This window comes from Brienomyrus brachyistius, chromosome 12, assembly GCF_023856365.1.
Source record: "Brienomyrus brachyistius isolate T26 chromosome 12, BBRACH_0.4, whole genome shotgun sequence".
Taxonomy (NCBI): Eukaryota; Metazoa; Chordata; class Actinopteri; order Osteoglossiformes; family Mormyridae; genus Brienomyrus; species Brienomyrus brachyistius.
Window position 1 is genome coordinate 2,479,923 of NC_064544.1, and position 16,052 is coordinate 2,495,974.

The 16,052-nt window shown below is 45.7% G+C and overlaps 1 protein-coding gene across 3 annotated transcripts; it reads left to right on the forward strand.

The window, feature by feature from the left end:
• Positions 1-21: 21 nt before the first annotated feature.
• si:ch211-203d1.3 (protein phosphatase Slingshot homolog 3) lies at positions 22-15,521 on the forward strand. 3 transcript variants are annotated; one of them, XM_048970594.1, is made up of 17 exons: positions 22-280; positions 1,012-1,125; positions 2,776-2,813; positions 3,023-3,206; positions 3,641-3,756; positions 3,927-3,995; positions 4,724-4,789; positions 5,041-5,223; positions 5,320-5,413; positions 5,947-6,075; positions 6,300-6,346; positions 7,463-7,609; positions 8,186-8,386; positions 9,527-9,674; positions 9,967-10,095; positions 13,451-13,552; positions 13,638-15,521. In XM_048970594.1, exons 1-17 carry the CDS (start codon positions 170-172, stop codon positions 13,848-13,850), a joined length of 2,091 nt encoding a protein of 696 aa, XP_048826551.1. In that variant the 5' UTR covers positions 22-169; the 3' UTR covers positions 13,851-15,521. The 3 variants fall into 3 exon arrangements, with proteins under 3 accessions (XP_048826551.1, XP_048826550.1, XP_048826552.1); XM_048970593.1 differs by having other exon boundaries at positions 24-280; positions 9,527-9,680; XM_048970595.1 differs by lacking the exon at positions 22-280 and adding an exon at positions 338-483 and having other exon boundaries at positions 9,527-9,680.
• The last annotated feature ends 531 nt before the right edge of the window (positions 15,522-16,052 follow it).

Here is a 16,052-nt window from a genome sequence, read left to right on the forward strand (position 1 = left end):
CCACAATGCGGCGTACATTTTACAGTACCCTTAAGAGAGTCTAAGGCAAGACACCTTCCCCTTTAAGAAAAGCAGTGCGGAATCCGCCTCTTCCTAATAAGGTCGTGTTTACTTTTCTCGGCCGAAACTATTTCTTCCTGGTTCGATAGTAGCACTCACCTTTAATTGAATGCCTACTGAGGAATTGAAGCAGCGTTTTGCCAGCGGGATCAAAATAAGAAAAGAGGAGAGGGACCCCAAAAAAGGGAGGAGAACGGGAGAAGAGGGACAGCGTTCGGAGGTGGGTGAGAGGACCGTCTTGTCTATCCGCCTTCTGTTCTTCATGGGTTAAATTTTAAGGAACTGGTAAGTTAGGTTTTTAGCAAGCCGCCTAGCAAGCCCTGGAAGAAGTCTTGGCTGGCTCAGGTTTACCGCAGATGCGCTTTTTAAAGTCGCGATCTTACGTGGTTCGTGTCATGTACGGTTTTTACTCCACTTTGCAAGGTAACGCACCGTATAATAGGTATTTTGGATTAGTGATCGCATGTATTGCCATGTATAGTCACACGGTGGTTACATACTTGCCAAGCCGGACGGGAATGTCGTGTTGCGCTGCCACGTTCAATGCGCCTGGTTCTACGTGTGAAAACAGCTGGATGGTGTTTTTCTCTTATCCATGTGCGGAAACAGAAATGCACACCTAAGGGGATCCTGGACTTCGTTGCAGTTGCAACATAAAAACTGTGTGGGTGTCATGTATATGTATTTGGACAGCGTTAAAGCTGGTCAGTGATACGGTACGGTGATTAGAAAAAGTAATTATATTAGTCACTGCGACGGTCTGGTTGTGTCAGAAGCTGTTACACAATGTGCTGCTCTTGGAAACGTCCAGCGTCTTCTTTTGATTTCTTAAATAGCAAGTCTATGGGGCGTTACAGTGTTTCTCCACCGGCGATACTTGTAGATGTTTTTTTTCGCATTTCTGGTACGTCCAGATTGTCAGTGTCGGCTTAACGCTGTTCCCAATCGCAGGGTGTTTCGCTTCCTCCGTGCTGCACGGGTCCCCGGTGTGTGACCCCAGGCGCCCAGCAGCCCGCCGGCATGGCCCTGCTCACCCTGCACCGCACTCCGTCCGTCTGCACGCCGGTGAGTCCCGCTCCTATCACTGTGCCTGTGCTTCAGTGTCCGCACAGATACTGGCTGCGATTTTGTTTCTTTCTCACTGGACGAGTTTTCATTTTGACAGCGGTTGCTTTGTCGTGTGCTGGGAATTTATTTTATTCTGCACCAACCTGTTTTCAGAGTATACTGGAAAGTGCAAGCTATGAGGACGCGTCGTTATTAAACTGTTTTTCCTTAGGGCGAAGGATTGTTGCGGGGCGACAAGTCGATGTGAAGAAGTTAAGGAACGGAAGTAGAAGGCATTTGTTCCTCTGATGTTTATTAAGAAAGTATAACGTGTCACTGCACTGTCAGAAAAGAAGAGTGCCAATTCGTACCTCTGCTTGTCACTGGGGCTATACTCTCAAGGGTCTAGCAGCTGTACCCTAGCTGCAGGTAATTGTACCTTTTAGTCTAAATTAAGCTACAGAAATGGACTCTGAGGACGATCCCAAAGGTACAAACAACATTAATGTCCCATCAATGGTACAACAATATTCCCCATAGTCCATTTCTGTACCATAAAAGGTACAATTACTCACGCCTAAGGGTATAACTGGCAGTTCCTTGAGGGTACAGCCCCAGTGACAAGCAAAGGTACAAGTTGGTACGCTTTTCTCTGGCAGTGAGTGTAGCTGTACTGATGGCACCTCATGGAGGAATAAAGACCCCAGTTTCAGTACCTCACACTTGTCTCATCGCCACTGTCTTAATGGACTAGTTATAAATAACCTTTTCCAGGAATAATTCTGCTACCTTAGGCTTAGTAGGTAACAATTAACTTGCAGGCCGTTGCAGAGATGAGCTTTTCTGCCCGTCTGTGAATTGGATTGATTTTATTTTTGCAGGCACTGACCATAGTTCGCTATTGATGACGAAATGGGTAGATTTTTGTTTGCCGCACAAAATGGGAAATAACATATTTTGAGCAAGATTCGTCTGTATAGGAGGCCGTTCTTTCAGTTCAGTGACGCTACACGGGCAGCCATGGATGTGTCGTTTACATCAGTGTTGTCTACGCCATGGCGATAGCGACCGATAGGATAGCAGCCAGGGCTGTCTCTGCCCCCCTCCGGCTCCCCGTTTCTAACGTGCTGTGTGATAACACCCTTTGTGACCGTCCTGCTTATCATTTTCTCTCCCCCCCCCGTGTCGTTTAACGCCATCTGGAGCCTCGTCGTCGTCTTGTTATTTGTTTGCAATCTTTTAATCCATCACTGTTCGCTCTCTGTCTCTCACCTCCTGACCTTCTTGACGGTGAAAAACTATTTGAGTCAGTCAGCAAATCAAATTCCTGGCTTAACTCATTTTCTCTCTCTCTCTCTCTCTCTCTCCCTACCCCATCGCTCCGCTCTCTCTGCCCCCCCCCCCCTCTCTCTGTATTTATTTTTTTTTTACTGTCCCTGTCTGGACATGTCAGTGCATAACAGGTAATGTTACTATCTCACGTTTCACCCCTCTCTGTCCTTCGTGTTGATATTCTCCCTCCCCTCTCCCTGTCCCCCTCCTTCATCCCCACAGCACAGTGTTCTCTGGAAGGTGAAAAGACATCTTTCCAAATGAAAGCCATTAACAATAATCGTACTATTACCCATCATGCTGTGTTTTTCATTTATTTGAATTGATCTCTTAAAGGATGAAGCAATTCCAAAGAGAGGACAACTTCAGAAGAGGTATAACTACTGGAATTATTGGCAAATTTAATTTTTCAAGTTACAAGAAAATTTGTTTATATGGTTGTGCCTGCTTCTGCGTTGTCAGCCATTATGATGTTGAAGATTGTCTTTAAAAAAAAAGTGATTGTAATCATCATTGTCATTTTCTCGTTGTCGTACAAAGTCACCGTTAATTTGTTAAAATATCGAGCCGCTTTCATTGGCAGAGAAAGCTTTGCCCTGGTGAAGGGGGCAGTGCTATTGCTGGAAGAGGGTGAAGGAAGAGAGATTGGGGGGACCACGCCCCCTCTGCTGAAGCAACGCCCACAGGGGAGTGGGAAGTCGGAGACTCAGCACAGACACCTCCACGCCATGGTGTCCCTGCTGCGACCGGAGGACACCCTCAAGCTGGTGCGAGCTGCTTGCCATGCGGGGTGATGCACGTCTCTGCTGTGCCGTCCCTCCTCACACCTCCTCTTCCTCTTTCTCTCAGGCTCTCAGTCAAAGGGCGACCGATTGCATAGTGCATTGCAACGACAAATCTGCTTTATTTGTGCATTCTGATTCTCACAAAAGTAAAAATAAAGGTCTTGTGTTTATTGAATTCTCTTTGTTGAAATGATTAATTTACACTTCAGAGTAAAATAAAGGTAATACCCTGCCAGGGGGGGGGTTTAAGGGCCTCATGGAGTTTTTTGTCTTGGCCTCCAGAGTCCCTCAAATCACCTCTGCATGTATACAGACCTACACACACTTTAAAATATGTTTGTTAATATGTGTTTGGTTATATATGATGTGTAACACAAACTTTGGTTAAAAAACAATTTGTCTCCTTTCATTGTCAGGCGGTGAGATTGGAATCTGTCAGTCCGGTCAGAGTGAGATACTTGCTAGTTATTTCGACCAACTGTCGTAAAAATGAGAGCATCTTACTCGGTGTGGATTTCCCCAACATGGAGAGGTGTGTATACCTCCTGTGCTTATAGCTTCCAGAGCGTCAGTCTAGTGCTTTCCAGCTACTGCAATTCAGTGACAATTCAGGAACATTCAGATGCATAATAATAAGCTACATTACATAAACGATTCCGTAAAAATGTATAATAAATGTGCCTTTTTTTTTCCCTCTTACAGTGATTGCTGCACGATCGGCCTGGTTCTCCCTGTTTGGAGTGACACGCAGGTGTACCTCGATGGAGACGGGTAGGAGATGGTGATACTCGTGCACTGTTCAGCAGTGAGAGAGATTTTAAGATGGGAAAATGAGAAAGGTGACTGCAAGGGGTGCGGAGAGAGAGAAAAAAACAAGGCTAGCGGATTAATGGCCAAAGAGGGACGGGGCGTTCATCACGACAAGTGAATGTTAAAGATGTTCCAGCTCAAGATGCGGTAGCTCTGGCTGAACAGTGGCCTAGAGCCCTGATGAGTCTGTTTATACAGCTGTTTTTTTTCCATTCTTCCATGGTTTTTGTAATGCAAACAAATGAAATTGATTATTTAAGCATCGCTTCTTAATTGCCCAGAAATGGCATGTTCAAATACTGCATGGGACGTTTGTTTAAGGTTCTCTGTGTGGGCGCGTGAATGTGTACTTTGCATGTTTTATTGTGGCTGCCTTGTGCTTTCTGAAACCTTTTGAAACACATATTTCGCGGTGGGAGTGGGGGGGTAAAAATTGTTCCATCTCTGGGGTAAAAACATACAGTGGGTTTGGTTAATGGGTTTGGGTGCTGAAGGCAGAGATGTCGCGGGAGCCGAGGTGGTGAGAAGAAAAGCCTCCTCGTCAAAATAGCCTTTTGGCAAAGCCACTGCACTCCTGTGTCTTGGTAATGGCTGTCACTGATTCAGTTAGTGCATGTACACTGCAGCTCTGTTAACTCGCATCTTAAAACATTTCAATTACAGTCCTGTTTTTTTTTTCTCCATTTCAGTGGGTTTAGTGTCACCTCAGCGGAAATGACAAGGATCTTCAAACCTGTATCCATTCAGACCATGTGGTGAGCTTGTATTGAAGGGCTCATTTATTCTACCTGCTTCTGTACGGACTCATTAATTTGCATTTGAAATGTATTTACTCTCCACTTGCGACGCTCGACTGCTGTCATCTGTAACGGTGTCGGGGTCTCAACCCTATAACCTCCTGTCTTCTAATGTTAATCGGAAAGTGTTATTAGTGCACTTGCTAGCCGTGCTTCAATCCCCTTGTTCTCCTGCGACCTGTTGGATTAATTCTTGCTTCTTCACGCAGGTCAGTCCTGCAGGCCCTGCATGGCTGTTGTGAGAGAGCAGTGAAAGGTGCAATCATCCCAGGCTCTGGACTGAGCTGGGCCAGGAACTACTTTACTCAGGTGGAGTCAGACCACCTCTGCCGCAACGAGTGGGGAGCAATGATGGGCCTGGAGTCGGTCAGGAGGGACAATATGGGGCAAAGGTCAGCGCTCGTGCCCAGCTAGGCCTCAGATATCAAACGCTGCTTGGTGCGTGCTGGCTTTAGCGTCTGGATGACGAGGCTTCCTCCATTCATCAGTTCTTCAGAGAGAGTGTCGGTGGAGAGGAGGATCAAAGCCCAGCTAAGGGAGATCATGAGGACTGAAGATCTTGAGAACATCACATCCAAACAGGTGGGGGGAGGAGAGAGATCTGGGTGCCAAGGGGAGGGCAAGAACCCCATCAGATATTTACTGGCACAGCCAGGGGTGTCATTACATGGTAAATGGACTGCACTTATATAGCGCTTTTCTACTCCTACGAGTACTCAAAGCGCTTTACATTTCATGCCTCACATTCACCCATCCACACACCGGTGGCGGAGGCTGCCATACAAGGTGCCAACCTGCTCACCAGGAGCAATTTGGGGTTCAGTGTCTTGCTCAAGGACACTTTGATGGGGTCAGGAGGAACCAAGGCTCGAACCTGCAACCCTCCAGTTGCCGAACGAAAGCACTACCTCCTGTACCACCATCTTCCCCTCATTAGAGGGGAATCTCATTAGAGATTTTGGGCCCCGTGAAAGCATATCATATTGAGCCCCCAACTCAGACTGATCATATTGTGTTCCAAATTTTTTAGGGCCCCCGTCCCCCCCTTTACAGCTCACCCTGATCACAGCTTATCCGGACTTGTGATTCCGATTAATGTTATTTCGTGTCTCTAGGTCCGGATGGCTCTCGAGAAGAACTTAAACATGGACATGAAAGACTATAAGGAATACATCGACAACGAGATGATGGTCACCATGGCACAGATGGACAAACCCTCTAAGATATTCGACTACCTTTTCTTGGTGAGAGAAGCCCCCCCCTCGATAGATCGCACGTGCAGAACAGCGCAGCTCTCCGGAGTTCCTATGCTGGCAGGATTACTTAATTTCCTCTTTCTATCAAGTGTTGGGGTTGTTCTTTCTTAAGCGACTGGCAGTTCTGTACTCTGTCAGCCATGACTCTGCTTTTATTGGAACAGTGATTTCTGCAGCTTCTTGAAATCTGATTTGATTCCGTTGTTTTTAAGGGCTCCGAGTGGAATGCGGCCAATTTTGAAGAACTGCAAAAAAACAAGTAATTCCGATTCACCGACTTGCCTGCTTTCGGTTGCCTTGTGTGTTTGCCGTCATGCTATTTCCTTCTGTGGCTGTTCCTTTGAATTTAAATTTTAAATTTAGATTTTAGCTTAACCTGTAACCTGCCATCAAAATAACTGAGCAGCTAAACCTACATTTAATTCAAGATGTGAGTGGGTTGCAAACCTCGGTCAGCTGGTTGGCGTGTGATTTTCAAATCAAAACAAGTCTGCGCACGCATTTGCATGTATGTAATAGTTTTATTGCCATGTAAATAGTCTAAAGGGTTTGCAAGCTACCCCAGTGCCTTTGATGTGGCTAATTTTAGGATTATGATGGAATAAAGTAGATTTGCCGTTAGATTTCTCGCGTGTCACGCCAGATGCGTGAGAGTTAGGAACCCTGTGAAAGTGGAGCGAGACGGAGCGAGAGATAAGGGGATGCTCCAGGTTTATTCAAATACGCCGCTCCGCTGCTCAGTCCCACTCCGACCAACATCCTTTCGCACTCACTCCTGCTGAACCAAATGAATATGTTTAAGTGGGAGCGATAGCGAATACTACTTTTTTGGGGTTTTTTCTTTCAGACAGCAAAACAAACATGAAGTATCACATGAACATTATAAAGATGAAGAGACCACCCTAGATTTTTAAGCTAATCTGCAGTTTTAAATCTATGGCTCTGCTAGCAGAAGGCTACGCTAAGAAGCAGCAGGTTGCTTCCAGGTTCAAAATTTTTACGACAGCAGTACAAAAGAACAAAGTGAAGCAGGAGACACTGGGAAAGTACTAATAAACCAGCCAGGTAAAGGGTGGAGGCTACTTTCTAATGCCAGAGATGACTGTTAAGTTATCTGACAGTTTCTCATGAATCATGGGGTTACAGCGCTAGGAGAAACTGATCCGAAAAAATTGTACAGGTAGGGTGGTTACGTGGGGAGGCCATGAAAGGTCAGCCGCTTGCAAAGGGGTTGTGACAGAAACAGTTTGAGAATCACTGATCTAGCGTGTGAGACATGCAGTGTTGTTAGGTAAATTGTTACAACATTATACTGTTTGAAATGTGTGTGACGTATTATGGTTGACGATTTCCATTGCATTTTCACTTTTGACAGTGTTGGCTACATCTTGAATGTGACCATGGAGATCGACAACTTTTTCCCGGAATCCTTCACCTACCTGAACATCCGGGTGTATGACGTGGAGTCAACAGACCTCCTCTCTCACTGGAATAACACATACTCGTTTATCAACAAAGCTAGGTACTTCCTCTGACCGCTTTGGGGTGTTTCATAAGAAATTTACAAACTAGAGGAGGCCATTCGGCCCATCAGGCTTGTTTGGGGAGAACTTAACTAGCTCTGGTTTAAAGGAACCCAGGGTTTTAGCTTGCGCTACACTAGCAGGAAGACTATTCCATATTCTAACTACACGCTGTGTGAAGAAGGGCTTCCTCAAATTCATTTTAAAATGTTCTCCCGCTAATTTCCACGTATGGCCATGAGTTCTAGTATTTAAACTAATATTGAAATAGCCATTTGGCTGAACAGTATCCCGACCTGTTAGAATCTTATATACCTGGATCATGTCCTCCCTTAGTCTCCTTTGCTCGAGGCTAAACAGATCCAGCTCAACTAACCTCTCGTCATAATATTTTGCACACGAGTCTAGTAAAAGAGTCTATTGCAGGATAAAAGGTATTCTGAAATTAGCATTGCATAGCTCTTAATGTACACAGATGAAATCTTCCATTCTTCTACCAATATGTAGCCAGTTTCTGGCCATGAGTGTCGTGATTGGTGAGTTTGGCAGTCATATGGTGACCCTGTCACTTCCAGGCAGAGCGGCCAAGCCGTCCTGGTCCACTGTAAGATGGGCGTGAGCCGGTCAGCCTCCACCGTGGTGGCTTTCGCCATGAAGCAATACCAGTGGTCGCTGGACATGGCTCTGGCCCACGTACGCGAGAGGCGGTCCATCGTCAAGCCCAACGAGGGATTCATGAAGCAGCTGAACACCTACAACGGTATCCTGAGTGCCAGGTATCCATGCCAACCCGGCAGTCACATGGGTCCCGACTGTCTGTGCGCTAAGCTTGTTAAGAAGTGCATTGAGGTTGAATTTTTATTGAATGGTTGGTCTGTAGTTTATTTTTTTGCTTATTTTTTTTTGCTTATTATTATGGAAAGTTTTGTACAGGAGAGCAATGGAAACGTTCAGATTTAGGAACATTTTTATATGGTCTATAGAAAATTCAAAATTCTGTTTTTGGATGGATGGTACCTACCTTTAGGTCTACTTCAGAATGAACATGTATATGACTTCATATTTCAGTCTAGACAGATGAAAAACTACATACAGTACCAGTCAAGTTTGGACATAGGTTTTATTTGCGCTAAACGCTATGTTTTTGAAAAGTTATAAATACATCAAAACTATAAAATAACATGGATTTTACACTGATCAAAATTTTTTTTTCTTGTGAGGTGGGGGGAAGGCAGCTCTGTGGGTTGGGACTCCGAAGGTTGTTAGTTCAATACCCTGGGTCAGCAGAGTGATCCCACCATTGGGCCCTTGACCAAGGCTCTTAACCCCTGTTGTTCAGAATTTGAATTTGGTGATGGATGTTGACACACCACAGTGCACAACAACAAAATGTGTCCTCTGCATTTAACCCATATGTGACATAGCAGGGGGCAGCTAATTCAGCGCCCGGGGAGCAGTGCTTGGGGGTGGTACCTTGCTCAGGGTACCTCAGTGGTGCCTTGCTGCTTGGGGATTTGAACCAGCAATCTTTCAATTACAAGTGCGCTTCCCTAAGCGTTAAGGCACCACTGCCCACAGTTATAGTACAATGGGAATATGATTGTCTGGGATTCAAACTCAGGACCTTTTGCACCACAAGCAGTGATCATACCCCTGCACCAACAAGGGGTTCTCCACCTTCACCTTCTTCACCTCCTTGAAGGAGGTGCCACATATCCTTAGCACTCACTGGCCTCTTTGCTTTCACTCCCTGGCCAAACTACTCCTAATTCATTTCTGCTGGGTCTCGTTCAGGTGGTCATGTGACGTGACGCCACCACCCTCCTTTGTAGGCGACCTGGTGTGTCCAGACTTTTGACTGCTGCTGTAGCGGACTCGCTGACGTTCGTGTCTCACGGTGTCTCACTGCCTCTTAGTCAGCAGCGTCACAACCTCCTGTGGAAGCGCAAGTCAAGGGAGATCAGGAAGATGTCCGAACACGGCGTCGAAGAAGCCAGTGATGAAGAGGAGGAGGAGGAGGAAGATGACGGGTCTCTGGAGGATGAAGAGATTGATGAAGATGAGGTAGAGGTAAAGCTGGGAATGAATAAAAGTGCAATTTGCTATCAAATGTTCAGCAGACTTAGTTTAAAATTGACCCTTGAGTGTGGCTGGTTTTTATTTGATTCCCTGTCGTTCTTCACATAATGGAGTAAAAGCTCATCCCTTAGCAGGCGTTGTGATGCTGTACTGCAGCCTATTCTGGCTCTTTTTCTGTAAATCTCGATTTTCTTCTCATCACTGCTGGCATAATAGCATCTTTCTGCAAGTTGAAGACAACACAGCTTCTTCCCTCCATGTCCTCCTCTCCCTTTAGGTCTTCACTGAAGGTCCTGTGGATCCGTTAGCAGACAGCTCCCCGCCCCCTTCCCCACCTGACCCCCCCTGTCCATCTCAGGAGCCTGAAAGATCCACCCATCACACCACTGTCCCAGATGGTGACAAGGTGGGTGCAGTTACCCCTTAAATATGCACTTATTTATTTCTGAAAATGCCTGCCCTTCCTTTCCAGTGGTTCATTCCGAATTAACTTTTGAGCTGAAATGGTCTTTCAAGCTAAATTTAAATACTTTGTTTTAGGGGTGTGTAATTTGACAATATTAGATGTCAGGTCAGGTCAGGTCAGGTTGGGGAGCATGTGCTGATGCAGAACATTGCCTCACCCACTACACGGCGAAACTCCTTGGGATCCTGGCTAGAGACCCACCCACCCCCCAGGCAGACACACGGTCCAATTCCACACTCCAGGAATGGCCATCTATCTGCCACAGCCAGGTTGTTACATGGGCATCTCCTTGGCCTGGTCCAGCCCCTCGAGTCCTCAGCAATGAGGATCCTGCGAGCCGGATCACCCTCAGGGAAACGCGCCACATGGCCGTAGTGCCGTATCTGAGGCTCCCTCACAATGCAGGTAATGTGCGTCATTCGGGACTCACTGAGCAACCGCTCATTCGACACAAAGTCATTCCAGCGGTACCCAAGGATTCTCCGAAGAGACACAGTACCGAAGGAGTCCAGTCTTCATCTCAGCTCACTGGAAGGAGTCCAGTCTTCATCTCAGCTCACTGGAAGGAGTCCAGTCTTCATCTCAGCTCACTGGATGGAGTCCAGGCTTCATCTCAGCTCACTGGATGGAGTCCAGTCTTCATCTCAGCTCACTGGATGGAGTCCAGTCTTCATCTCAGCTCACTGGATGGAGTCCAGTCTTCATCTCAGCTCACTGGATGGAGTCCATGTCTCACAGACATTCAGCAAGACAGGGAGCACCAAGACTCTAAAGACTTGAACCTTTGTCGTCTAGCAATGGTATCGGGAGCCACACACCCCTTTCCAGCGACCTCATGACCCCCCCCCCCCCATGCTCTCCCAATCCATCTGCTGACTTCACAGGAAGAGTCACCAGCAACATGAATGTCGCTGCCAAAGTAGGTAAATCTCCTGACAAGGTTGACATTTTCCCCGCAGAATAACACACTAGTGATAGCTGTGCCCAAGAAGTCATTAAATGCCTGGATCTTGGTCTTTATCCAGGACACCCACAACACCAGACACTCAGACTCCTCGCTCAGTCTCTCAAGAGCCCCGATCAGAGCCTCCATTGACTCCGCTAAGATCACAGCATCATCGACAATGTCGAGATCAGTAAATCATTCTTCACCAGCAGATGCCCCACAACCAGTGGATCCCACGACCCTACCTAACACCCAGTCCATGCAAGCATGGAACAGAGTAGGAGCAAGAACACACCCCTGGAGAACCCCAGAATCAACTGGGAAGAACGTGGAGGTTCTCCCTCCATTCTGCCCAGCACTGACAGTACCAGTGTACAGGCTGGCCATGACATCCAGCAACTTCGGGGGGATCCCGCAAAGTCTCAGGATGTCCCACAGGGCAACTAGATCAACTGAGTCAAACGCTTTATGAAAATCAACAAAGGCTGCAAAGAACCTCTGCCGATATTCGTGCTGGCACTCGATGTGAAGTGCAGGGATACTGTCTGGTAGACTTCTTAGGCGTAAAACCAGACTGCTCCGGTTGCTGATAGCAAGTGATCACGGAACCTGGTAAGGATGACCCTAGCAAGGACCTTACCCGGCACTGAGAGCAGCGTTATCCCCCTGTAGTTGCCACAATCCAGGTGATCACCCTTTCCTTTCCAGACAGGGACTACAAGTCCTGTTTTCCAGTCAATTCCAGTCAGGATGATGCCTGACTCCCAAATGGAAGCAAAGATTACCTGCAATGCCAGGAGGACAGCCTTACCACCAGCCTGAAGAAGTTCACCCCAGATACCACAGGTCTCTGTGGCCTTCCCTGCCCCCAGCTGATTCACCACCTGTGCAATCTCAGTGAGATTGGGTGGTTCACAGCTGATTGGAGGATCAGCCTCAAGAACTGTGGACCCAGAGATGTCCAGCATCCTAGCTGAAGGGTCAGCTTTAAACAGCTGCTCAAAGTAGCCGGCCCAGCGGGTCACAACTGCAATGTCATCCGTAAGAACAATCCCATCACCCGTCCTGACTGCATGTGTCTGAGGAACAGATTCAGATGTGTGTTATGCTGAGATTCCTCTCTAAGCCGGACGTGGGTCACTAGACCATGGATGGTGTGTCACCTGCTCACAGATTCATCTAACAAACTCCTCCTTATCTGCCCTCACAGCCGTCATTCTCAGTTCCCAGTTGTACGCTGTGACTCCTCTCAATAATACCCAGGGTGCCCTGCGAGATGAAACACCTCCATCTGGGAACACCGACAACACCAACACCACCACCTTCGCCAACCTTCAGGGTCTCATCATGGAAGGTCTCCCACATCACATTAGAGTCAGCAGTCTGCAAGTCCCTCACAAACTGTGTGCAGACTCATCAGAAACAGCTTGATCTTGGAGTCTGGCCAAGTCCAGCCTCGTTCTCCCAGTAGGTGGTGGCTTACTGGATCTAAGCTGAATCTTCAGAGTAGCAACAATAAGTCAGTAGTCAGAATTCACATACTGGACACTTCTGTAGACCCTGCAGTTCTGCAGGAGCCTCCAGCGTCTGCCCACAAGGGTGTGATCGATCTCCTTCACCGCACCACCAGTATCGGAGTACCAAGTCCAACGATGCGGCTCAGGGTGTTGGAACCAGGATCCAGCGACCAGCAGCCCCTGACCATTCGCAAAGTCAAGGAACATGGAGCCACCCTCACCCCGGTCTCCAGACCCATGGGCAATGTACCCGATTGGGCCACCTCAAACTAGGGCCCAAGTACCGCCATGCAGCAGGCGACACCTCAGCGTTGGACCAGCCCTGTTCCCCAACAGGCCTGACCCTATTAGCTCTCCAACGGTTTTGACACTTCCGGGAGAATTTGCAAAGATTAGGCTTGCAGGTTGGATGGCAGCCTGATTAACGTTTTTGACCACCTGAAAAACATCCGAAAGAGTCTGCTGAGAAGCTCTGCTGTTTTTGATTTTAGTTTTTGACTGAGATCAATATGTAACAGTATTTAACAATCAATTATTATTACCTTATATCTCGTATATTTTAAAAAAATAAGAATTAGATTTGGTTGTACTTTTTAGTGTCTTGCAAAACAGTCTTAAAAACTAGCATGCAACAGAATTGTGATAAGCTCACGTGATCCTGCCTGAAAAAAAAAAGATATATTTTTGATGTATTACCCATCCCTTGTTTTTTGAGAACAAAGCGATTTTCCAGTTTAACTTTTGCAGTTTATTTTGCTACTGTAACTGGATGGAGGTTTGAACTTGCCAACAGTTATCGACTAATCAACTTTTCAATCTCCCCATCCGTCAGGTTACCCAGAGTCCAAGTCGCAGTGGAAGGATGAATCTCTTTTCCCTCATGCAATCAATCTGTGAACTGAATGAGGACGAGGAGAGAGGGAGCGACAAGGAGGTGAGAAAACTACAGCACATGCCTTCCATTGTTTGTTTTGTGCTCTCTTTGATGTCTGTACTGTATTGTTCTGCCATTGATGCAGATGGCTGCCAGTCAGTGGAGGTCACCTGATCAGAGGAGGCGGAGTCTGGGGAAAAGAAGCCTTATTCATCAGAAGGCTCACGTGGATGTATCTCCAGAGCCACGCAGCCTGTGTGATAATAGGAACTTGGAGAAGGAAGGGGTGGAGTCAACTGTACCTAAGACTGAAACAAAGGAAGAGGAGAGTGGAACTGAGGGAGGATGTGGAGAGTAAAATATGAAATGAAAGCTCAGGAAAAAATAGGGTGCGTGTGTGTCTGAGAGAGAAAGAGAGAGAGAGAGAGAATTTTCTGCCAACAAATATATGTATATAAATGACTGCAAGATTTTGGAGCCAACCAACGATTAGTTTCACTGCTTCCGGTCACAGGAGAATGAACCTGGAAGTTCAGTAATGTAGTATTTTACAGAACTATAGCTAAATGACAAACTATGACCAAGTATCAATATTGGAAAATTTAAACAAGGAAGGTTTATCTATGAAACCTTGTTTTGCTTTTAATGCCACTTTTTATATGAGTATATATAAAATCATACAGTGCATCCCATAATTGTCAGTACTAATTTGAGTCTTAGGTAGCCCACACTTGTGTGTGTGTGTGTGTGTGTGTGTGTGTGTATGTGTATATATATATATATATATATATATATATATATATATATATATATATATATATATATATATATATATATATATATATATATATATGAGTGTACTACTCAGTATTGGGTTCCATCTGTACCTTTCCTGCTGCAGCTGCCCTATTTCCATTGGCACTGTCAGATCTGTCAGATCCCAGAACTCTATTTTGTTTGTTGCACAGCACATGGCTGTGTGTGTGTGTGTGTGTGTGTGTGTGTGTGTGTGTGTGTGTGTATTCAAAAACCCCTCTCAGTCATGTGACTGTCAAGATATCATCCATTATGGGTATTTTCCTCATCCAAATAGGACCAGTCAGTAGCATTCGTTTGCAGGGATTGAACATGTTGACGTAATATTTTAGTATTTGAAAACAAGTAGTTTGGACAAGATCTATTTTTGCACAAGCATTTGCACACGCACACTTTCTTGGTAGTTCTCTCTCTCTAGGCCTTCTATGCAATTCACTGGTTTAAGCTGTCTTGTAGTTCTGCAAATGTGAAACTATGCAGGTGTTGGGGCGTCGTCAGGGCCAGATTATTAGTTCAGTTTACTGTATTGCGACGTCCTCCAAGTGGGCGGATCATTCTGTTCTGCACCTGCTGCACCTACTATTGCGGTGTCTGCCAGCATGCTGATGGCATCTGAATGGAAATACACTGTTTGGCTATATTTGAAACCTATTATTCACCACACTAAGAACATATTTTATTGTGACGCTACAAAGATTTGTATATCCATGAAAAAAAATTGGATTAATAAGTCACGTATTTTATATTTTTATACCTAGGATCTACCAATGCCTTGAACAAAAAGGTGATCATCATATGGCCCTAGATGTATATTATTATTAGTGTCAGAAAAGGGTTATGAGGGGACGGCTTATTTTCAGTATTCGTCACTGTGCCTTCCTGCGAGTTCAGTACCTTGTAATGTATTTGTGTTTAATGTGTGTCTGTTATGAACTGTATGCACTTAATGAATGGGTTTTTCATTGTAACATTGTGAACATTACAGAAAGACTCCAGTGTGGATAGGGGCCTGTCATGATCTGCCGTATGAACTTAAGAGAAAATTAAGTCAAATGAAAATTGAACAAACCAAAGACGATCATTCAATTCTGAACTGCATTGGCTCAGACAGTGCGATGATCCATTTGTTTTGTATTTTGTTATACCGAATGACTCTTAAGATTCTCAGCTATTATTGAATAATATGTGCAGTAAATCACAAATGTTTACAGTGGTTTATGTGTACTTCCTACCAGTCAGACAAAAATGCTGATGTACAGATCAACAACTTCACACCTCAGGTTTATGGACGTTTTTGCTCCTATCGGATTCGCCTCGATGGTTCACGTTCTTGGTACTTACAAGTGACCTGTATCTAATTGTAATGTGAATCGGTACATCTCTGTATGAATCATCTGCGTCACCAACAAAAAAATGCTCAGCACATGCATATACGCAAAAAAAAATGAATTCTGATCTGACTGTTCTCATTCTTGTTGCATGCCTACGAATTGAGTACATATCCAATCTATGGCCACATATTAATGTAACACAAATCTGATTTGAAGAGTTTGGATTTCTGTGGGGCGGCATGGTGGTGCAGTGGTTAGCACTGTAGCCTCACACCTCTGGTACCTGGGTTCTCAGTCTCCACCCTGGCTCCACGGGTGTGGAGTTTGCATCTTCTCCCTCTGTTATCATGGGATTTCTTTAAGGTACTCTGGTTTACCCCCAAACACACGAAGGTTAATTTGCATTACCAAAT

Coding starts and splice junctions, on each gene's coding strand:
- si:ch211-203d1.3 (XM_048970593.1), top strand. CDS start 170: ATGCCTACTGAGGAATTGAAGCAGCGTTTTGCCAGCGGGATCAAAATA. Junction 3,996..4,723: donor GTGTACCTCGATGGAGACGG/GTAGGAGATGGT, acceptor TCTCCATTTCAG/TGGGTTTAGTGTCACCTCAG. Junction 5,414..5,946: donor AGAACATCACATCCAAACAG/GTGGGGGGAGGA, acceptor TCGTGTCTCTAG/GTCCGGATGGCTCTCGAGAA.